Genomic DNA, 24,436 nt, shown 5'->3' with positions numbered 1-24,436 from the left:
CAAACATTCCCATCAGAAGCCCAATCCCAACTGAATCACCAAAAACAAACAAAAAAATAAAACCTAGGCTTCATAGTGGGATTTCATATATTTATTAGGAATCAAACCCTCCAACCCTGTAAGAACATAACTCTACCTTTCTTCTCATAAGAAGATTTCCAAACCCTACTGTTATCCTTCCTGAAATCAAACCTACTTGTATAATTCATCAATGTCGCATCAAAACCTTCTATTGTTTCTCTAATTTTTTTCTTCTCTCATGATTGGACGTGAGTATTCTTCTTCAGAATTCTCCTTTGGGTTCATTGACTCGAACGGATCATCAAAAGCATCCACAGTAATGTCTGAACTTCAAACATTCAAATCATTAAGCAAGTTGATAAACCCAAAATCAATTAAAACAAATATATTGATTCCACTAAAAACCAAATGCTAAAATACATGATGGTATCAACTTATTTTTTTTATACTCTCACTAATGTCAAAAATGAGATTATATAGAAAAAATGGACTTTCGATTAAAATGTAACTATTGAGTACCCTATGTGTTGATATTGAATGGACAATATGGATGGAGTAATGTCTTGAGTCACTAAACTACTAATTTTGTTCAAGTTGTTTTATTAGATCTTCATAGATGAAATAATCACAAAATAAGTGCATATTTTTAAAAGCAAATAATGTCGATTCAGAAAACAGAGAGATCTTCCAGGAATTTGGGAGAAATTGGTGAACACTTGCCTGTTAATATGCGTACAAGAGAGAGGCCGTGTATGAGGCCGGGGTTTAAATAACATCTATTTAGAGTGATTTGAAATTAATGGTTTTGGAAAAAGGAAAAATGGTAAATAAAAATTATTAAATTAAAAAAAAAAGTATTTATTTCCCTAACAAAATTTTCAAAGAGGTTTTTCATAAACTTAACGACAGCATGATTGCTATTTATTTTGAAAATCCAATTTTACCATTTTTGAAATGGTCTATTCCGAATTTCGGATAAGATATTTTAGATTTAGAGTTTGCAAAGATGCCATTCAATTTTCTTTAATCCAAAAACTTCCACATTAATTTTTCCCATTTACAATTTCACTCCCCAATAACTCTTTGAATTTTATTGTTATAATAAAACATTATTTTATATAAATTAAATAAGTATATGCTATGTTTCTCCTAAACTTCAAAAAAATTTATTTACAAAACTAATTTATAACAATTATTTTAAGAATCGGAAATTAAGGCCCCATTTGTTTAAAAATAAGTTTCAAAGAATATAGTTAAATGGTTCATATTTTTCTTTTATTTTTAAAAATTGATAAAAATAATTTTTACCTGTTATCTAAAAATTATTTCTTATTTCAATTTGTTTTTAAAAATTATTTCTAAATAACAATGGTCAAATAGTGTTGAAAATTTTTAAAAATAGTTTTTTATTTCTCAAAGTATAAAATTTTTTTTAAATCACATGATCAAACATAACACTAATTTATTTTTTTTTTTGTACTTTTTCTAAAGATATTTTTTTCAAAATAAAGAATGCACATTTTTATTTAAAGTTTATTAGAAAAAAAATCAATCAAAACAATGGAAAAAATAATAAGAGTTTATTTGATTGTGATTTTATAAAACACTTTTACCCTAAAAAAGTGTTTTTGAAAACAAAAATTAAATGTGTATCTAACAATATTTTCAAGAAAAATATTTGATTGATGATTTTCTTAAAAATGCTTTTAAGTAAAAATACTCTCAAACGAATTTTTTTTTCCTTTTTAATTTAACAATTTATTTACATAGGCAATATATAATTCTATAATCCAAAAAATTCCACATTAATTTTTCCCATTTACAATTTCATTCCCCAATAACACTTCGAATTTTATTGTTATAATAAAACATTATTTTATATAAATAAAATAAGTATATCTTACGTTTCTCCTAAACTTCAAAATCGGAAATTAAGGCTCCATTTATTTGAAAATAAGTTCCAAAAAACATGGCTAAATGAGTCATATTTTTCTTTTATTTTAAAAAATAGGTAAAAACTATTCTTACTTATTATTATTATTTTTTTTCACTTTATTTTTAAAAATTATTTCTAAATAACAATGGTCAAATAGTGTTAAATTAATTTTAAAAATAGTTTTTAAATCACATGATCAAACAAACACTAATTTATTTTTTTTGTACTTTTTATAAAGAATTTTTTTTTTTTAAATGAAGAATGCACATTTTTATTTAAAGTTCATTAGAAAAAAAAATCAATCAAAACAATGAAAAAAATAATAAGAGTTTATTTGACTGTGATTTTATAAAACACTTTTATCCTAAAAAGTCTTTTTGAAAAAAAAGTTAAAAGTGTATCTAACATTATTTTCAAGAAAAATATTTGATTGGTGATTTTCTTAAAAGTACTTACTAAAAAAATATTTTTACTAAAAATACTTTAAGTAAAAATACTCTCAATGCATTCTAAATATTTTTTTCCTTTTTAATTTTACAATTTATTTACATAGGTAATATATAATTCTATATATTCAATTTTTTAATTTGTTGATTGTTTTTAAATGGATGAAATTACCATTTTTTTATGTATATTTCATCATTATTTTTATGAACATAAATGAAAATTAAAATAATTCGAATAAAATAAAAGCCATAATGATTTTATTTTTTAAGATTTAACTTTTTAATATAATTAATGTGAGAAAAAAAAAATTGGTGATATCTTTTAATGTAAGGGTTCATGAACTCTAAATATTTTAAAACTTTTGAAATTAAATTTAATTTTAAATAAGAAAAAAATTATTTTTCATTTTGTTTTAAATTACAATGTTAAACATGTTTTTCAATTATTTTTTCACTTAGGTGTTTGTTTTTTTTTTTTGTTGAATAGAAAAATTAAAATATTTTAGAATTTTTTATTCAATTAAAAGTAACTTATTAATATAGATTAATTTTATTAAAAACAAACACCACCTTACCTTTTTTTTTCATTAATTAATCTCATATTCTTGTTTTAGATTAAAGCAAATATATATATTCCATATGAATATTATTTTATGATCTTAAAAGGAGAAAATAGATGGTGAAATCAAAATGTTATGTCATATTACTATTTATGATATTTTCTTTGACTTGTAAAAGATGTTTTAAGAGCTCTATCATATTATTTATTTATTTAAAAATTATATAAAAAATATTCATAAAAATACAATAGCAAAAGAAATAATAACAATAATAATATGTTATAAATTTCTTGTTTGACTAAGCATTGAAAATATGAATATATATATTTAAAAATTTATGTACTTTGCCAACCTTGATTTGAAAAAATAAAATAAAATTATAATTATTTATTTAAAATCAAATTTATCGTTATAAATTTAAAAACAATACAAATCATTTCATCCAAACAAGTTTTTTTTATTTTTTGTTTTAAAAAACTATTTTTAAATTTTTTTTTTTACCAAACACTCTAATTTTAAAAAAATGATAAAAGGTTGCTTTTTAAATAATTTTTTTAAAAAAAATTAAAAACATCGCCAAACCCTTATATTCTCAAATAATTTTTAATGTAGGTTTTTTTTTAAATAAACGAGTGAAGGAAAATAGATAGTGTGACGAGGTGAATTGAGAAACAATTTTTTTAATTTTTGAATTTGTACAGTTTCCACAGAAAAGGCGCGAGGATCAATCGAGAGGGAGGGGGAGAAGGAGAGAAAGAGAGAGATCGACGACTTCAAAAGAGAGTTGCAGAAACGAGCTCCGAACTGCAATTCGTCAACTCAGCGACCGTTGCCTCTACTCTGCTGCCAAATGGTAACCGGTTACTTTCAAACCCTAACTCCTTTACTAAATCCATTTCTCTGTTCTCGGTTGCCCATTAACGGAAAAGAGAAACCATTTTTGTTAATCTTAAGCTGAGAAATGTTCTTATACGAGTCTTAATGGAAAGTTTAATTTTGAGGTTTGTTTGTGTTCGACCAAAAGGGGCGAAGCTGATTTTGGCTTTGATTTGATTACTGTTTTCAGGGCAGCGGAGCAGTTGGTGGGGATCGAGCAGGATCCGGCCTAATTCACACCGTCGCACACGAGATTCCAGCTAGGTAGTTCCAGCATTCGCCGGAGATTTCGCACTAATGAGATTGCTTCCACACCAACCGCCGGCGTATCTTCCGTATCTACACCAGTGCTGGAGGAGGACGAAGCCATAGATGGTGATTTCTACCTTTTAGCGAAGTCGTACTTTGATTTCCGGGAGTACCGTAGGGCTGCTCATGTGCTTCGTGATCAGACTGGAAAGAAAGCCGTGTTCTTACGATGTTATGCTCTGTATCTGGTTTTGAACTTTGATTATGTTGTGCGTGTGGACGCTTTCTACCCTGGCAAGGGGTAGGCATGGAGAAGGGGGAAGTTCCAGGTTTAATTCCATGTCATAGCAAAAAGAAAAAGGGAAAAAATATTACCTACTGAAAAATAAAAATAAATAAAAAAAACCTAGTTTTTAATCATCAGGAATTATTTCTCCAGGATGTTGTTTGTAGATTATGAAAGTTAAATTGGTATGCTGACAGTTTGAGTTTGGTTGGCAGATTGGAGTGTCTGACACCTCAAATGTGCATTGGATGAGCCAATTATTGAGTTTGAATTATGGTGATTTCAAGAATGTAAGTTTAAGACTTAAAAGGACTTTTTGTGGGGGTAGGAGATCTTAAGGAAAAACACTATCAGTCAATTGGTCTACAATTTGCAAACCCAAGAGAAAAATGAGGGTCTCTGCTTTAGAAATTTATCTGTTTTAAACTTTGCTCTTCTTGCGTTTGGAGATTTGTCTTAGAAAGAGAACTTCTATGGAAGTGGGTTATTATTGGCAAGTTTGGGAAAGAAAGGGGATGTTGGTGCTCTAATGTGCCAAGGGAAGGCTTTGGTGTAGGATTGTGGAAGACAATAATGTACAAATGGGAAGCTTTTAAAAGTAGAGTTCACTTTATCGTATAGGACGAAAGGAGTGTAAAGTTTTGGTTTGATAGGTGGTGTGGTGACTCCCCTTTAAGAGCCTTCTTCCCCTTCTTATATGCCATTGCTAGTTTAAAAGACTTATGGGATCAGGCCGGGGAGAGGGGTCTTTGGAGCCTATGTTTTTAAGGCAATTTCATGTTTAGAAATTAGAGATGGTAGAGGCCTTTTTGAGGACTCTTCAAAAGCATATAGTGAGATGGGGCATAGAGGATATTATGCCATGAAACAAGTGAGTGTCCTAAGAAATGACAAGTGTCACTAGTGTTTTTTCTTTCAACCTTACAATCGGCAAAATCGGCATCCGAAAAACCAATGAATTCAAAGTTATCACTCTTAAGATACCATAAGCCTATGTCCATTGTCATTTTCAAATATTTGAGGATTCTTTTTACAACATTTAAGTGAGATTCTTTAGGATAAAATTGAAATCTAGCACACAAGCATACACTATATATAATGGGGTCTATTAGCGGTCAAATATAGCAAAGAACCTATCAAGCCTCTATACATAGTAGAGTTAATGGATTTACCTTCTCATCCTTATCAAGCTTGATGGATGAACTTATTGGAGTCTTCATTGTTTTGGCTTCTTCTATGTTGAACCTTTTGAGAAGATCTCTTATATACTTTGATGAAGGTTCCTACCTTTAGTTGCTTGATTTGAAGTTCAAGGAAGAAGTTGAATTCTCCCATCATGCTCATTTCAAACTCGCTTTGCATACACTTAAAAAATTCTTCACAAAGAGAGACATTAGTAACACAAAAAATGATGTCATCAACATATATTTGAACTAATGACATATCATTTTTTTTGGTTTTTATGAAAAGAGTTGTGTCAATTTTTCCCATTTTAAAACCTTTTTCCAAAAGAAATTTACTTAATCTTTCATACCATATTCTAGGTGCTTGTTTCAAATCATAAAGTGTATTTTTAAGTTTAAAAACATGGTTAGGAAAGTTGAAACCTTGAAAGTTGGGTGGTTGTTCAACATATACTTCTTCATTTATAAAACCATTAAAAAAATCATTTTTCACATCTATTTGATATCAAACAAAGTCTTTGAAACATGTAAAGGCAAGTAGCATCCTAATGACTTCCAACCTAGCTACGGGGGCAAAGGTTTCTTCATAATTTATCCCTTCTTCCAACCTAGCATCCTAATGGCTCATGCCTAAGGGCATATCTGTTGAAGTAGATTCTCTTGTTTGATCGATCAAAATCCCTTCTCAAATCTTATAAGCTTCTTCCAAAGTATACAATTAAATTTTATTATCGAATGAAAACGCACGTGAAAAATAAGAGTCCATATTTGTACTTTTAAAAGTCTTTTCTAAAATTTAAAATTTTAAGGAAATGAAAAATTTTTACTTTCCTAAATTTTAAAAATGTTATTTAAAATATGTAAGATATTTACCTACTTTTTGTACAAAAACTTCTATTTTAAAAATAAAAAGTGTAATTGTATCCAAACAAGCACAAAATATTTATTTTCAATAATCTTAATCATATTTAAAGGGTTACTATATACAGGCTATAATTAGTATCTTTATTAAAATTGTGAATATTAATATCTCAAAATTTAACATTGAAATAATGAGATTCATAAATTTTTACACAGATTTATAATTTTTTTTAATATAATATATTATGATCTTATTCCTGATCTATTTATAAGAAACCAAAAGTCCTTTCTTAAGTTTAATAAAAGTTTTTATACATGTTTGATTAATTTTATTCCTTATAGATTAAAAAAAGAGCATACTTTTTTTATGAAAATTTTATTTTTACTTATATATATTAAGTTCTTTCATGTTTAATAATTTTTTTATAGTAACATTATTGTTTAAAAGTTGTTTCTTTTGATTTTAAGAGTCAGTTTTATTATATAATTTAAAAACAGCTTTCTATTTTTGAAAATTTTTAATACGGTTTGAACATTATTTTCTAAAAATAATTTTTAAAAATAGAAATGAAATAAAAAATAATTTTTAAAGAATAACTCAGGAAAATATGGTTATTGTTTGATCATAGTTTGTGAAATTTGTTTTTAAAAATAAGTTTTAAAAAAGTCGACCAAACGCCCCGAGAGTATTCGGGTTTTTGGATAGCTCACATGCCTGTCACGTGTGTAATTTATTTGCTAGTAAAAGGCAAGAAATAAAACGACCGGGGTCTCACTTGTACCGTCTGTCTACATTCACGTAATACTGCAATTGGCATCATCTCCAGCCACCCAAGCAAACCCATATACGCCGTCATAGTGGCGGCGATGGCGACGACGGCGACGGTGGCCGCCAGCGCCGCTCTCCCTCACGATCTCATCATCAACATCCTTACAAGATTGCCAGCCAAAGCCCTCTGCAAATTTAGGTGCGTGTCCAAACAGTGGCTCAATCTCATCTCCGATCCCTATTTCGTCAGCCTCCACCATACTAGATCCCGATCAAACCCTAATCTCCTTTTGGTTCGATCCTCACCCCACGATGCCACCGATGCTTCCAATGAGAATTTAACTCTCGATATCACTTGTAGCCAAATGAACTCATACTCAGATCACGAATTCGCTGTAACCATCAAAGAATCAACAGTTCACATGTTGCCGTCGAGGTGGGACTTGGTGTTTTTCGCCGGAGAAAATGCGTTTTACGTGTGTAATCCAAGTATCCAAGAGTTTTTTAAATTGCCCCATTGCAGTACTTGTACTTCTGGTGAGGTGAATGCTGGATTGGGGTTCAATAGTGCGACAAAGGAGTATGTTCTTGTGCATTTGTTCGATAGGAGCATGGATACTTATGAGTATGACATTGGTATCGAGGTGCTTAGATTGTCGGAATGCCGCCTTGGTGGTAGTGATTCAGGTAGTTGGAAGGTGGTTGAAGGGAAGAATTGCCCATGTCAGATAAGGGGGTGGGGGGTTTTTGTTGGAAATTCATTTTATTGGATGATCTGGGATGAGTTTGAGCAACCTGGTGAGGAGGCAATAGTGTATTTTGATTTGGATAGGGAGGAATTTGGAGTTGTGGCGGCACCTAAGGGTTGTTTTGATACCGAGGAGGTTTGGTTCTTGGTGGAGCTGAGGGGTTTCTTGTGTTTGGTTGATAGCACAACAAGGCCTTTCACAATTGATATATGGATGATGAAGGATTGTGAGAAAGTGGGGGAGTGGGTGAGAGAGTATAGCATTGATTTGAGTGGGTTTAGTATTAAAATTGTGAAGTCCATTGTGCCTTTGGATTACCGGGACGGAGAAATATTGATGGATTCAAATCGAGAGAGTCTAGAGGCTTATAATGTGGAAAACAAAAGCTTCAGAAGAATGAGCAATCGCATTGAAGGGAACTGGACATGGTTGCGACTCTACACTGATAGTTTCTTCTCTTTAGGAAGTACGTAGACATGGCCGTCCATTTTTTTTTCTTTTGCTTTTTTTGTCTTTTTCTTTTTTAGAGTTTCAATACTATTTTGAGTTTAGGGATTTTGCATTTATAGACAATAAGAATTTATATTTTATTTGTTAAGGTAAAGCTTGGTTGGCATTTTATTTTTGCTCTCAGAAGAAAATTTACTTCTGAAATGCTAGCCAGTTGATGCATTAAGTTTTTAAGTTAATGCATAAGAGATGTTATATGTTCAAACAATTCGTTTTTACTTTTTTTTTTTTTATTATTATTATTATTATTATTATTATTATTATTTGGTGTTATTATCAAAGCTTTTGGTTAAATTAAGACTGAGGTTTAATTTTGAAAGCAATATTGGGTTTGAAATTATTTCCATACTCTATTTTTTATTTTCAAGTTCTTTACTCTTATGTTTATTATTATTTCTGCAAAATGCTGTGATATTCGGGGACATTTTCTCCAAGGTGCTTCTGAATATTTGAGTAGATTCTCTCTTACTACCCTTCTTCACTTGGATTAAAACACCATGCTGAATTTAAATGAGAATGGCTACGTTTTCATATCACCTGGTTTAACAACCAGCTTGTTTGATGAGGTAACTAGTTAAATTGTGACTTTTTTTTCTATTGGGAATTGACTTCCTTTGTGACAAATAAATTAAGCAGATCCTGTTGATTTCTTGTGATGATACTTTTCTGCAATGATGTCTAAGATTGGATCATTATGTTTTGTTCCATGTATGGCTCTAAAGCTTAACTTTCAAGGTTCCCTCATATGGGCTAGGCTATTGTTCCAACTGATTAATTAGTTTCTATCCTGTGTTGGAAAACAGAAATTTATATATTTATTTATTGATGTTGATAGGTACTTTTTTCTTCCTTTGTTGGAATTGAAAATGGAAACTCTCACATCTACACTACCCCTTGCCACTTGAGTAAAATCAAGTGAAATCTCAAGGGCAGTTTGAAAAGGAAAATTTATGTCCTTTAGAGGGAAATTGCTCTTAGTAAAATCTGTTTAGAACGGTCCTGTTATATTTTATCAGCTGTGGTCTCCTCATTACACATTTCACTATCAAGACAATAAAGATTTAATTTTTAAAATGTTTGAGGTCATAAAAAAAGAAAAATTCAATAGAAGGTTCTTTGTCATAGGAGGTCAATTATGTGGATGGTTAGCTATTGGAGCTCAAGAAGACTGTGGAATGAATTGAGAGGTGAGAGAAGGTTGTAAAGTATGGCAAAAGGCCCTGGAGAATGAGCTTGAGATGGAAGTGGGCAAAACACTTGAAAAGTGACCTATTGAACCTTTAATAGGGGTTTGATTAGTAGCTAACTGTTTGAAGGTTTAAAGCTAATGTTGAGATCTACTCTTAGCTAAGCTTGCAAGACAGGCATCTTGCCAAGGGTTGGCTTAGAGCTATTAATTGCCTGTGTAGCCTCACCAAGCTACAAGGAGGGAATCACATATGTAGGCTTTGGGCTGATGAAAGTCTTTGGATAGTGGTAAGAAGGGAGCTGGTAAACTAGGCATATGGGGATGGTGGGAGGTGCACAGTGTTATTGTGATGGTTGCTGGCACTGTTGGCATGCTCGATCTATAGCAGTGAACCTGCCTTAATGAGCCTCTGACTCCTTGAACTTGCATCCTCTAGGAGGTCTGGGGTCATAAAATAGGTTTCTCAACAAGGCAGACATGATCCCTATTGAAGGTGGAAGTTGGTGAAAGAGTATCCTTCCCTCCCAAGATCTCTTTGAGGTCCAGAGGTAGGCATAAGTGAACCCAAGGTAGAAACATTTATTCATAAAGGGGGTGCTTCACCTTGGTTCATCATGTGAAGTTATATAATTTGCATCAGCCCCCCTGCAGTGGAGTAGAGAGGCAAATTCACTGTGCTTGCCGTTATGGTCATCTAAGGGACTTCATCATCTGCTCAACAAGTGACACTTAAAGAGTTACGGTGCTACCATGCCTTGGTGTGGTAGAAGATCTGGAGCCCATGGCTGCAGGGCCATATAGAGATAAGGTTGACTATGGGACAAGAACAATGATGATTTGGCTCTTGTTGATGGCTCATCTGCCTATAGGCTCACATGTCACAGATAGACACATGACTGTGAAGGCATTATGAAATTGCATACCAACAAAAAGTCACATTGCATTAGGATTGAACAGGAAGTCTTTCTGTCCATTTTTACATTTTTATTTTTGTTCCAAGCTCTATAGAAATTTTGTGATAGGACTTAGGCCAGCAATTCTCCAAGGTGCTGCTGATTATTAAGTGCATTTTCTTATGCAGGACATAGCCGAACCTTGAATATTGTTGTCTATAATCCTCTAATGGTTTTTGTGGACTATAGTTTTATGGTTTTGAAAACGGTGATAGTTATTGGGATTTAAGGCAAGGTTATAAAGGTAAATAGTTGTCTAAATTCCAGAAAGTAGGTTTGATGAGGATGATCTCCAAGATATATATTAAGAAAGGGAATTAGTATTAGTCGCAATTAAATTAGGATTAATATTTGTTGAAGTCAAATTAAGAGTAGCTAATTTTAAGTTATAGGAGAATTAGAATTAAAGTCAAAATAGGCTATTAGAATCTTAATAGACTTTGGATTTCTTAAGGAAGCCTATGAATAAGGTTAATTGATGTAAACCAAAGTTGATTAATAATTAATAATATTATATTTTCTTACATACTTTGTAATTTTCAATGGTGAAACTCCATTGATTTTCTTCTAGGTGGGACTTCAAAAAGGTCTCTATGTGACTCTAAGGTTTCAATCCCTTCTCTTTTTCTTCTTTCTTTATTTTTTATTTTGCTGCCATAAACTTTGTCCTTATTCCAGTCTTCAAACCCTAAAAAATAAAAACTTAGCTCACCTATTTGATTGTAGCCAACCATCCTAGGGTTGTCACAAGTAGAAAGAAAATCCCTTGTAAACTTGATTTTCCTCCTTTTTGTCAATATGCACTGCATCGTTCTCTTGTATGACTACTCTGTTTGAACGTCCTTCTGTTTTACTAATTAACAAAACTAGTACTTGGTTTGCATTTCAAAATGGGAACTATTAGCCTGAGTTTGGAAATATTATCACAATTGTCAGAAAAATGACATCCTCCAATTGCATGGATTCAGAATCTTGTTTAATGAGGTAAGAAGTGTAAGTTTGAATCTAAAAATGCATCTTCTTAATAGAAAAAAACCAACTGTATTATTTTCACAAAATGATGCAAAAGATTGGTTGCTTAGATTTTCTGTCATGAGAGTTGGGCCAAGGCTTAATAGCTTCAGTGCCGCCTAATTTATGGCAGGTCATTATCTTCCATTCTGTGGTAAAATGGAAATTTTCTGTTTTGGGAGGTGAATGAAGGCTTTCTAGAGTCTCTTCAAGTTTATCTATGCTCTGAATCAAAATGAGCTATGTGCCCTCTCATCCTGATTTTTTTCCTACAAAATTTCTCCCCCTTTTTTTCTCTTTTTCTTTTTTGTAGTTAAGGTAATTGCCGTATCCAAAAGAAGATATGTACAGGTTTCTTCTAGTCTTAAAAATAGTATATAATGTGTGTCATGAAATTAATTATTGGACTATTGGAAAGGCTACAATGCCCTTCCAAATATATCCTTATTTTTGGCATAAATTTTTCAAAAGATGCAGCTTAAAATTCTATTGAAGATTTGAAAATTGCCTTCGTGCTTTAGAGTATGTTGCATTTCTTAATGCCCTCTAAAAATGTGATATCAAATATCATAAGGGAGGGATTGATTCTATAAGATGGTCTGGGTTTTTGCAGTTTCTCTCTGTTAAGTAAGTAAATTTATTCCTCCAAAAAAAAAAGCAAGTCTTATCTTTCTAAAACACCGCATGTTGTGCCTCACTAAAGGATGCAGTGTGGATTTTTATATTAAGAGCCCGTTTGGCAGTGATTTTAGGAAGTGTTTCTAGCCTTTTTAACACTTAAAAATTTATATCATTCAAATGTTAGAAAGACTAGAAACATTTTCTAGAATTATTACCAAACGCACTCTAATACTCTTTTGGAACATTCTAATTTTGTGAGGTTGCAGAATATAAGATCCATTCTCATGTGGCAACACTTACATGCATCTTCAGAACATATAAAACTCTTCTGCGATTACTAATGTTTTTTTAGCTGATTTTATATCTGAAATTCTCAAGTATCATACTAAATTATGAGTTCAGTTAGGCTTCATTATTTGTGAACCATAGACAGAACAAAATCGAAATTCAAATCAGCTTGGCTACCAGAAGAAGGAAAGGCATGGTTTTTGAATTCAGAGCTCTCTTTATCTTGGAGATCTCATTTTTTAAAGGGTTTAATTTCAATCACCTCAAATGTGACAGTTTGAGTTTGGTTGGCAGATTGGAGTGTCTGACACCCCAAATGTGCATTGGATGAGCCAATTATTGAGTTTGAATTATGGTGATTTCAAGAATGTAAGTTTAAGACTTGAAAAGATCCAAAAGGACTTTTTGTGGGCGTAGGAGATCTTAAGGAAAAACACTATCAGTCAATTGGTCTACAATTTGCAAACCCAAGAGAAAAATGAGGGTCTCTGCTTTAGAAATTTATCTGTTTTAAACTTTGCTCTTATGGACAAGTGAGTTTGGAGATTTGTCTTAGAAAGAGAACCTCTATGGAAGCGGGTTATTATTGGCAAGTCTGGGAAAGAAAGGGGATGTTGGTGCTCTAATGTGCCAAGGGAAGGCTTTGGTGTAGGATTGTGGAAGACAATAATGTACAAATGGGAAGCTTTTAAAAGTAGAGTTCACTTTATCGTATAGGACGAAAGGAGTGTAAAGTTTTGGTTTGATAGGTGGTGTGGTGACTCCCCTTTAAGAGCCTTCTTCCCCTTCTTATATGTCATTGCTAGTTTAAAAGACTTATGGGATCAGGCCGGGGAGAGGGGTCTTTGGAGCCCATATTTTTAATGCAATTTCATGTTTAGAAATCAGAGATGGTAGAGGCCTTTTTGAGGACTCTTCAAAAGCATATATTTTTAATGCTTACATGCATCTTCAGAACATATAAAACTCTTCTGCAATTACTAATGTTTTTTTAGCTGATTTTATATCTGAAATTCTCAAGTATCATACTAAATTATGAGTTCAGTTAGGCTTCGTTATTTGTGAACCTTAGACAGAACAAAATCGAAATTCAAATCAGCTTGGGTACCAGAAGAAGGAAAGGCATGGTTTGTGAATTCAGAGCTCTCTTTATCCTGGAGATCTCATTTTTTAAAGGGTTTAATTTCAATCACCTCCCCTCAGGATTTGGTTAAATACACCTAATCCCCATAGATTTGAAATTTCATCAAAATACCTCATTTATTTTGAGCGAGAAGAGAGGTGAGTGAAAATAACAAATGAAAAGGATAATGGAGGTGTATTTCATATCAATGGGGGGTTAGGTGTATTTAGTCAAAACCTAAAACCTCAGGGAGCTAAATGAAATTAACCCTTTCTTAAAAGATTAGTGGAGATGATTTGTTAGAATGATAGGAGATTGGCCTGACAGTTTCAGTTATAGTTGCAGCTCTTATAATGTTTACAGAAGTCAAAGACATTTTAGATGGTCTAAAATATGAATCAATAGCAGAACTTCAATAACATAATGGTTTATACTGATCAAAGAACTCATGCTTTATCTGCTGGCTTAAGGAGAAAATTGAACCTAGCATTTGGATCTGCTTTGGAGATCTTATGGCTGCGTATTATTGTCTCTTTGCATAGTAGTTGATAGATTGAAGAAGTTTATTTCCTTTGTGAATAGTCTGAGATTTCTCTGGATTACATTATCCTTTCCTAAACTTGACAATAAGAGGTTCATCATTCAATCCTAGCCATTGATTCCCATCTTCATAAAACACACCCACATTCCCACAAACAAGCTTACAGAAACTACAAACACTAGAGCAGCACATGATTGGATAATCTTTCTCAATCCTCTTTCTTAAACCAGTTGCTTACTGTGTTGATGCCTGGATGGCCTATCAACACACCAATAGTTGCATATCTCCGCCCAGTGATCTGACTGATGTCTCCAAACCACACCATTGATTGCACACAAGTTGTTGCAGCATGGAATGCAATGTTCATGTCAGAAGACAATCTTATGACCTTGTCTTTAGGGTCCACTGGCAAGAATCTGATCGGGAGACCATTCGAGTCTTGGAGGCTTTCTTGTATCACATAGAAAGGGCATCTTGGCTGTGAATCATGACTGCTAGGCCGCCACCATTTATGGGGGTGACTGGGAAAATATAGTATTTTGAAGCTGATGACCTTCTACATCAGTTACTGGGGAGGGCTTGGAGAGTGTCAAAGAAGAAGAGAGGAGCAAGAATGATAGAGCTGAAAACTGAAAAGGGACCTTCATGGCTTAGCTATTTTCAACTTAAGAGAGTAAATGGCCTGGGTGCACTTATATGGTCAAGGGGAAACACTAGGTAGGTGTTGGGTTTGGATGGTTTGGCTGAATTTGTTAGGTCTAGAAATATTATATTGTATGCTAGTAGAGATGTATTAGACTATCTAAAAGTCTTCAAAAACCAGTAATGAAATTGGTCTAAAACATAATCATGTGACAGGTGTGATGGCTCTAATAGGTCCAGATGTTTAGATATTATAACATGCTTCTTTGTTTCTTTGTTTTCTCTGTTCTGTTCGAAGAGTGATATAGCAGTAGTAATAAACAACATGAACCTGGTTAAAATTTTCAATTTATACTGTGATATGATCTGTGTTATGAATGCTGACCTACCAAGTGTTGCATGGAACAATATAGGAGAGAATAATGGTGTTTGCTTCTTTGACATGGTTTCAAGCTCATTGATTAAGTTATGGTTTTAATTAATTTTTCTTGATTTAAGAGACTAAGAAGAATGATTGTTAGCATATTCTCAATCAACCATGCTTTCCGGGCTGTGATTAGCAAACATGTAACACAAACAAAACATTGCTTTCAAGAATGGGAGAGATTTGGGCTTTTATCTGTGTCCTAATGTATATGTAACATACCTGTGCACTGTGCTTTAGTTGATCCAAACTTGTGTTTATAATATTATGGCCAGATGTTAGCCAGTTATATTGCTTAGATATCCATTTGAGTTGATCGTTTTATCATTTCTATGGGTAACATCACTTTATAGATAGGAACCATGGCCTTTGCTTGATCATAATGGGCATTTGCTATCAAGAAATGAGATGTGACTTTGTTTGAAGAAGTTGAAAAGAAGACATAAGCCCTTACTAATTATATGTAGCCTTTAGAATAAAGATCTGTCTTCAACATACCAATGATGTTCTATGAATATTAGGTCCACATCATCTTATGTCCTAAATAGCACCAGGAGTCAGTAGAATGACTGGTCTTCTTCCCAAGGGAGAAAAGATGAAAAAGGAAAAATAAAAAAACCACACAGAAAACTGATTATCATTAAGAGTTTACCAACCTTCCACTTGTTTTAGGGTCCCTAGAACATTGGAATAAGCTCTATACTAAACCAACTCCAAATTTAGTAAATAAAAGATACAGAATCCAACAGTAGAGATTTGGACTGCATAAGGAAATGAAAAAAAAAAAAAAACAGAGCAGAGCAGAGCAGGAGCTTAGTGGTAGTAATAGTGATGTATGAAGCTATCACTGATTAGTCCAGTGCAGACACTAAAACAACTTGTCATCGTCCAGGGTTGCATTTAATGCTATGCAGCAGCTGATAGGTAATTAGAGAGGGTAATGAGCGAGCCACCTTTCCATCATCTCATAACACTGTCTAGTTTTGTAAGTTGCAGGTATGTGACCTGCTCCCTATACAAGGCGCCAAACACGATGTTTCCTTTTGTTAGTACTTACTACTTTCTTTGTTTAGAATAAACCAAGTACCTACTCAGGACTCAAGAGGAGTGTCTAATTGTTACCTTCACTGTTGCATACGTTAAACTGAAATCTCCGTAGGTATACCTCTTCGTATATCTACATTTTAAAAAGGAAAATGAGAAAATGTCAAAAAAAAAACTTTAAATTTTACTAAATGAAAGGAATTGTTTGCAAGAGATTGGAAATGAAGCTTTTGAAACTCACCCTGCAACTTGGGCATCAACCATCCAAGCTCGCCAGGTATCGGCTAGAGTCATATTGAGAGACCTAATCCATTCTTGGGTACCAATATTCGGAATCGACATATCATGATCACCGCTGTTGGTGGTGGCGGCGGCAAACAACCAGCGATGTTAGTTGGAAAACATTCACACTCACATTCATACACTCAACAAAATCTCACAAGGCTGCAACATCTTACCTATATATCAAAGCTCGTAAACTACTTGTATGACTGAAATTTCTATGATATGCAAGAGTTGTTGTAACATCCTCGGTGTACCCTGTTAAGCTTGAATTGCAAGACTGCCAATTTCCTTTTGTTCCCTAATCACAAGCCAGAACCACCATCAATACTAGTTAGTGACATTGCTCTTTTCTGGTTTCCTTTTTCTACTAGAATGTGAACTCTTCACTCCATATAAGATCCACGTACATTTCTAACATTAAGAGCGGCCCGGACAGATTCATCATTTGCCCAGATGCTTATGGGTACGCTTGAATACAACTGAGAAGCAAACAAAATTCAATACTAACATGCCCTTGTAAATTATCTGGATTATGAGAATTTTAGAGGGAGAGAGAGGGGGGTGATTATTACGTCACATGAACGATAATTGGCCTCTTCCAAAGATGATCTTCGATTCCCTTGTCTCTCGCTTGGCTTTACGGTGAAAGGATAACAGTAAGGATGCAGAACTTGTGCTACATTTATATAGCGCAGCAACTGGTGAAAATTCAAAGCTTTAACAACGCATATGAGGATCAAGGTACGTAAGTCACAATTGTCCCAAGTATATTCTTTATACCTCATCGATGGCTTCAATATCCAATGCACACGCTTCACTGCTTACATTCACATAATTTCCTTCGCAATTTGTCTTTGCAGACTGTAAATAGAATGACCAAAGATTAGGAGGAACAAGAGACGAAGTGCAGGATAGTCAAATTAAGATTAATTATAGGTTGGTTTGGTAATCACATTATAGAGTTCATGTGATATAAGTGTTAGCCCGTGAGCAAACGGGATCTTTGAATTATCATCAATAAATGAATCCGTAACAGGGCTTCCAAGCACGTAACCCTGAAAATTGACAGTTCAAAAAGATATCAAACCAACAGCAGATGATGATGATAAGGAGACAAAGGAGATGATAAGGTTCCAAAGCTCGAGGTTTATGGTTAGAGAAAAGCACCTTGATGTTCATGCCTGGGTCGAGTCCAATTCTGTTACCTGCAACTCCACAATGGCTGAAATTAGAGCTTAAATTCCATGGAAAAGGCATATAATTTGTAAATCTCTCTCATGAACATGAGTTACCCACCCTCAATTATCTCGTTAACGATCATAGGAACAGGTATGCCCGAATATGAAACACCAGCAATGTAGAGTTCATTCTCCAGAAAATCAGGGTGTTGCACCAGCCACTGTAATTATATATGTATATATAAAACCTTCAATTTTTAACTCCACTTGAATATGAAGAATGTTAATTTCCACATACCTTTCTTAAAAACTCATATGTCTGAGCAGCATTTTCAGCGTCATCGACATAGTAGCCTTGCGAGGTATTTGAATAAGAGAAGCCGGTGCCAACTGGCGCATCTATGTATATCATGTTTAGGCTCTGAATAGGAATCAGAGTCAAACACGTTATAAACAAATTTTGATAAATGTTTTCTAAAATATCTAATTTTTTTTTTTTTTTTCAAAAATGCTTTTTATATTAAAAATGGGCAATGAATCGGTCTACCTGGGTCCAAGCATCTGCGCTCAAATTAAGTGAAGGTATGCCGCCATCATAGTATTGATAGTTTAGATATATTGGACCTGTACAAAAATACCTATAGCTTTCAATTCAGAAGTTATTATATTAAGAACCTTTTTGAGTTTGATCTAAATCTCATACTTTTGGGAAGAAATAGGAAGGCATGAAAAGAAAGAGAAAGTGGTACCATTTTCGTAGAACAAGGAACTGAGGGAAGAACAACCAGGACCACCAGCAATGTAAAGCATGAGAGGGTCTTGTGAGGGAGAGCCCTGAGACTCCACAAAATAATAGAACAGCTGCACTTCCTCCGATTCACCTACGCCCACATATCTACACCCCCGCAACTCCCACTACCCTTTTTAAGTTTTAACACTAATAATAAAAACAATGACTCAAATGCAACTGGAAAACTGAACTTACCCAGTCTCAAGAGTGAAAGGGAGAGTCCCAGAAAAACCAGGCAGAGAGGTGACGATGGTTTGCGAAGTTACAGCTTTGCTTGCGAAAAGCAAAATTGTGAGAAATAGATGACGCCCCATCCACATTGACTCCATTGCTGCTGTAACAAACTCAACTCCCGCACTCCTCTAAATCCTACCACAACTCCACACCATGTAAATATTGTTCATTATGGAGATGGAGATGGCGTCTCCTATTTCGGTACAACAAACTTTTTGGTCTCCGATGCGATGGTCTACGCAAAGTCATATCCTATTGGGGGCTACCCATCAAACGTGACAAATTGTGTTTAATTTTCATTAAAAAAAGAATTTTGTACTTATTCGTTTTGATTATTATACAATATCTCTTGATTATTTTGTTAGATTGATTTAGAATCTTATACAACGTCTTGGGAACATTAAAAGTTAAAAAGGAAGACATCATTAAGAGATTTAAGTAATTTTAATGGAGGTTAACGTTTATTAAGTTAACTTAATTTTAAATTAAATTATTTTTAAATGATTAACTTAAAATTTATTACTTATTTTTTACTTTAAGTATTAAAATGGTGTGATAAAATTAACTTAAAATTTATTTTAAATTATTGGATTAACATATTTATCTCATTAATTATAATTAATATTTATTATTAAAAAATTTAATTAATTTTTATTTTAATTAATCTTAAATAATAAATTTATTATTTAACATCCATATTTAAAGTACTGTAAATTTATAAGATAATTTTAAAATATTTATTAGAAAAAATGAGTAATAAATTTAAAATCATGGTTGTTAAATGTATTTTTATTAGACATAGGCAAATAATAAAAAATAAACAAAATTTGTAATTTAACTTAATACAAACCCCTTTGAGTTGGGTCCTTGAATCTTATAAAATCATTGCAGTTGCATCCCCCATTCAAAGGTCAAACCAAAGGCAAAAAGACAGAAGCCAATTCGGAGAACAAGGTGGGAGTTTTGAAGTTCTGTTGACAACCCAAATTCAACCCTGCCGTCACGATCATTCTCATACTCATACCCTCGACGTCGCGCTACATCTTTTTTCAACTCCATATAAATAAATAAATAAATATTATCTCCTTTCTCATTCGTGTCGTTGGAATATTCTTTTTATACAAAACTGACCCCTTTGCAATTTAAATAAAATGACTCCTTTAGTCTAAATTAATATTCAATATTTGCCAACTTACATCCCCTTATCCCTTCTTATGTTATAAAATTGCCCTTTCCCAAATTTTTTTTAAAATGAAAAATAAACAAATTCTTCTTATAATTAAAATATTTTTATTGTCTTGACTAAACTAATTCTAGATATCAATTGATGAATGTTTGAATATTTTTCAATTTTACTTATTTAAAATTAAATATGTATTATTAATCTGAAAATATGGGCTCCTGGTAAAATTTTTCTATCCAAACTATCCCTATAAGTTAAACTGTTCTATCCGAAAACCTTTATAAAAATGATTATTTATTTATTTTTGTATAAATAAGCAACATGTCTTTCCCATTTCTGTTATTTACATTTTTCCATCAAAATGATCATTATTATGTCTTGGTTTTTCAAACTCTTCTTCAAAAATATTCTCCATAAAAAATAAAAAAAAATAAAAATTCTTTTATAATAAAGACCAAAACTCAAACCTTTCTTCAAAAAACCATTATAAAAACACAATGTTTTCAAAATAAGACCGGTTATCGAACCAAAAAAGTTATTAGTTCATGGTTCACAGTTAATTGGTCGAACCAGTGACGTCATAAATATATATTTTATATTTTATTAAAATTATAGCATTTCATTTTTTTGTATTTAATATGTCTATTAATTGATAAATATAAATATAAATATATTAATATATCAAATTTTATTAATAGAATATGTATAATATTTACATGTGAGAAGAAAATTATAACATTTAATTTTATCTACATATCTATGCATTTTATTATTTTAAAAATATTATATTAATTAATTTACATTATTTTCATATTTATTGTTAATAATTACTATAAAAAATTACAAAGAGTATTAATATAAAATATTGTTACCTATATTTGATAAAGGAATTGTGAAGCCATGGTTGTCTCTTTCTTTTCTAAACCTCAGATTTGAGGTTCAAATTCTCACAATTGAAAGGAGTAGCCTTTATTTTTTTTTATAATCACATCCCACGTCGGAAACTCACAAATTTAATAAGCTCTATAAATACTTCTCAATGGGTTGCCTGATGGGTGGGGGAGTGGGATGATTTTGGGTCCAATGCAGCAAGGCCCAATGGCGTTTTGGTCAACCCACATGTTGATTGGTTCATAGAGAATCGGACAGTTCGTTCATTTGACGGATCAACTATCCGATTCGAGGCCGGTCCAAAGCCTCTACCGGGTCAAAAGTTGAACCGGTCCAATTTAGTCCGGTTTTTAAATCATTGTAAAAACACTAGTTCTCTTTTAAATAAAACTAATTAATATATTAAATAAAAACAATTTTATATAGAATCTTTCTACTATTTATACTATATTTAATAAGATGCCTTTTTGTTGAAATATGTCTTTTTTAAACTAAAGGTGTCTTTAATTGTTGAAATGGATTTTGTTGATTAGTTTTTATTCTCCCACTACAATGGTTATTGTCTTCTTCTAATTGGCTTGTTGTGTCTCTCATTTTTTGTGCAAAAGAAGATCCACTTGTAGGGATCAAGCAGTGGCGATTTTCAATGTCCAAATCCTCACTCTCTCAATTCCAACTTTAGCAATGGTGAGAACTCACACCTTATAAGGTTTCTTCTACAATGTCTTTTAAGTTTATTTGTATACCTAGGAGCTATGTGAAAATAAAATAAACCAAAAGTTTCTATTATTTGTTTATCATTGAGTGCTTTTGTTTGAACAAAAGAATTTAGACTTTTAATTGGTTTTGTTGTTTTTCTATAGTTTCTCAAGAGTCAAACTAAGAGTTTCAATGTAACCCAATCACTCAATACTCAAACTTATCATCATTTTCATTTTTTTTTCTTTGGTTCTTATCACACTTCTTTTATCAATATTTTTGTTTAAATACTCTTGTTTTTGTTCCTTTTCTCAAAATCTTGTGCAAATTTTTTTATTAAATGATAAGAGTTAGTTTGTTTTCTTAGTTGGTGATGTTATTTTACTTCATAAATTTCGAGTATCTTATCTTATATCAATATTGTGTTGGGTTTAGCCCAATGACCAACCATAACACTTTTTAAAAGAGACAAACACTATGTTTGGGTTATCTTTTAAGTGGAAGTTTTTTTTCTTTATACATTTTCAGGGGACAATGGGATTTTTTTCTGCCCCTGGGCCTTGCTTGGATCCACCTTTGCTTATAGTTCTTAAGTTTTCATTTATTTGCTTTTTATGAATTTTGTATGGTGAAAATGTCTATAGATGGAAAGACAAACTACAATTAAACTATTATTTTTTAATATTCAAATATTAAACAATCCTCTTTAAATTTAATGTAAACTCTTTTTCTTTAAATTTTTTGTATTATATTTTATAAAATATTAAAAAATATATAATTTACTACCTCACATTGCATGAATTTTTTAACTAGTATAAATAAAGGTCTCGTCTAAACAAAAATTTTAAAACCATTTTATTGTAAATTCATTGATAAATGCATTCAAACTACATATGGATGACCACAACTTTAACCCGATGTAACAAGTTTTATTTGAATGAAGGGTAAACCTTCAATGTAAGCCTTATAAAGAAAATATGACCGAATTCATATATTCGTTCCTATCTCTCTTCACTTTATATTTTATTTTTTGTTTAAAAAAAATATGACCTAATCCATATATTTCTTCCCCTTTTTTTCTATCTTTCTTTACTTTAAAATTAATTTTTAATAGCACGTTTTGATCATAATAATTATTATTATTTTTCATTTTTCTAAATAGGTAAACAAATCAAAAAATTTCATTACACAAAACATATTGACCATTTTGCTAAATTGCTAAAAGATTATTTTCAACCACTTTTTTAGGGACATTCTGGTATGAATTGAGTTAATATTTTCCAAACTTGTTAACAAATTCAATGTATTAAGTTTCATTTGACTTAGAGTATCTTTTCTTAATAATAAAATTCACTTATGAGCTATAAATTATTTTTAAAAATTACCAAACTCATTAAAAAAAAATCTAATATGTTTATTTCTTACTTTATTTGGAGTCTTTTACATAATGAGAAAATTTAAGGAAATTAGGAAAAATCCATCAAAACTTTGGTATGCATATTAGATACAATTAAAGGCATATATGATGAAACTCTAAATGAAGTTTAAGAAATAAGTATATATTACCCCTTATTCATGCATATTACCTTAAAGCTAAGACGTGTACTACTTTGACCATTGAACGTTCATGATTCACAAATTTCTTTGAATTTTGTTTCTAAGCAAATGGATTCAAAAGCAACCATAATTTAATACGTTAGCCTTGTTAATGATTTTGATAATTTTTAAAAATAATTTAAAACTAAAAAATTGAGTCAATCAATACCAAAATCTTTCAAGCCAAATTTGCTTTAGAATGATTATATTAGTTTTATTTATGCATACAATTATATTTTTGCAATCTTTCTTATCAAGTATGTGAATTCAAGTTAATCAAGTGAGACTTAATGTGTTGGGTTTGTTAGTAAGTCTAGCAATTTCTAAGAATATTTTGAAAACTCAAAATTAATCCAACTAAAACCAAAATTTCTTAAATCAAAATGGTATTAATTTGGTATTAATTTTTTTAATTTTAGATTAGTTTTAGGCTTGGTAATTCCAATATCAGTTAAATAGGTAATAATAAAATCATTATTACCTTATTCATTTTAAAAAATATTTTACATAACAAGTTAATATTTGTACCAAAAAATCTTAAAATAATTTTTCTCTTGAGTTTCTTCCCTTTTTCCATAATCAAACAAATTGTCGGTGATTTAATCAAAGGAAAATATTAATATGATTTTGAGAAAATATTATTTTATTTCTTTCCTCTTCTTTTTGGACAATCAAATAGAAAGTCACCGTTATTTATTATATACTTTACACAAAATATTAGAAAAATATTGATTTCCAATTTTCGACAACTAAATAGGGATTACTTCATTGACCAAATCAATATAAGTTATTAAATAAATAATTAATTGTCCTTTCTTGTCCTTAACATGGCCTATGGACTACTTTATTTTAATTGTTAGCTTAATTTAATTTTAAGAAAAGTAGGTTTTGATTGACTAATTTTAAAAAAATATATATAAAAAAAAGAACCCAAACTTTTATAAATAATATTTATTTTTATCCATTTAAAAATATTTTAAAATACATACATTTTTTTATAATTCAAATAATTAATTTCTAAAAAGACCATTTTATATATTGATAACATCAACTAACTAACTTTTCTTATTGTGAGAATTGATTTAAGATTAATAAAATAAGAAATTTTAAAAATTAAAAATACAATTAAAACAAAAAAAACTTTAATGCAAAAAATATAAAAATAAAATATTAAATTTCACTTCATTAAAACACTCTAGTGAAAAATATAAATATTGAGAAAGAGCTTAAAATACCATGAGAGTAAATACTTTATTTTTTAATTTTTAATTTTTAATTTTTAATTTTTGGTTTTTAA

General features: G+C 31.3%; 2 protein-coding genes and 1 long non-coding RNA gene across 3 annotated transcripts; 2 read left to right on the top strand and 1 right to left on the bottom strand.

Annotated features, from left to right (window-relative positions):
• The first annotated feature begins 3,687 nt into the window (after positions 1–3,687).
• On the top strand, positions 3,688–4,448 carry LOC117925622. The gene is made up of 2 exons (XR_004652997.1): positions 3,688–3,816; positions 4,030–4,448. It is a non-coding gene; the product is annotated as an uncharacterized LOC117925622 (long non-coding RNA).
• A 2,761-nt stretch (positions 4,449–7,209) lies between these two features.
• Positions 7,210–8,558, top strand: LOC117924669 (F-box protein CPR1-like). The gene has a single exon (XM_034843371.1). The coding sequence runs from the start codon at positions 7,287–7,289 to the stop codon at positions 8,409–8,411; it is 1,125 nt and encodes a 374-aa protein (XP_034699262.1). The 5' UTR covers positions 7,210–7,286; the 3' UTR covers positions 8,412–8,558.
• Positions 8,559–15,849: 7,291 nt separating this feature from the next.
• Positions 15,850–18,910, bottom strand: LOC117924503 (serine carboxypeptidase-like 13). The gene is made up of 14 exons (XM_034843127.1): positions 18,732–18,910; positions 18,496–18,641; positions 18,294–18,370; positions 18,045–18,167; positions 17,865–17,967; positions 17,736–17,773; positions 17,522–17,623; positions 17,349–17,429; positions 17,141–17,266; positions 16,976–17,047; positions 16,742–16,866; positions 16,525–16,638; positions 16,362–16,416; positions 15,850–16,251 (listed from the first exon to the last, which is right to left on the bottom strand). Exons 1-14 carry the CDS (start codon positions 18,863–18,865, stop codon positions 16,168–16,170), a joined length of 1,380 nt encoding a protein of 459 aa, XP_034699018.1. The 5' UTR covers positions 18,866–18,910; the 3' UTR covers positions 15,850–16,167.
• Positions 18,911–24,436: the final 5,526 nt, after the last annotated feature.

Source organism: Vitis riparia, chromosome 11 (genome assembly GCF_004353265.1).
Source record: "Vitis riparia cultivar Riparia Gloire de Montpellier isolate 1030 chromosome 11, EGFV_Vit.rip_1.0, whole genome shotgun sequence".
NCBI lineage: Eukaryota > Viridiplantae > Streptophyta > Magnoliopsida > Vitales > Vitaceae > Vitis > Vitis riparia.
Note: the sequence above shows the minus strand (reverse complement) of the source record. Positions and strands in the feature narration are given on the sequence as shown.

Excerpts from the sequence above, each read along its gene's own strand:
- LOC117924669 (XM_034843371.1), top strand. The coding sequence starts at position 7,287 with ATGGCGACGACGGCGACGGTGGCCGCCAGCGCCGCTCTCCCTCACGAT.
- LOC117924503 (XM_034843127.1), bottom strand. The coding sequence starts at position 18,865 with ATGGAGTCAATGTGGATGGGGCGTCATCTATTTCTCACAATTTTGCTT. Across the intron at positions 17,430-17,521 it reads TATCACATGAACTCTATAAT|TCTGCAAAGACAAATTGCGA; the intron begins GTGATTACCAAA and ends TTCTATTTACAG. Across the intron at positions 16,867-16,975 it reads CCGCTCTTAATGTTAGAAAT|GGAACAAAAGGAAATTGGCA; the intron begins GTACGTGGATCT and ends GCTTGTGATTAG.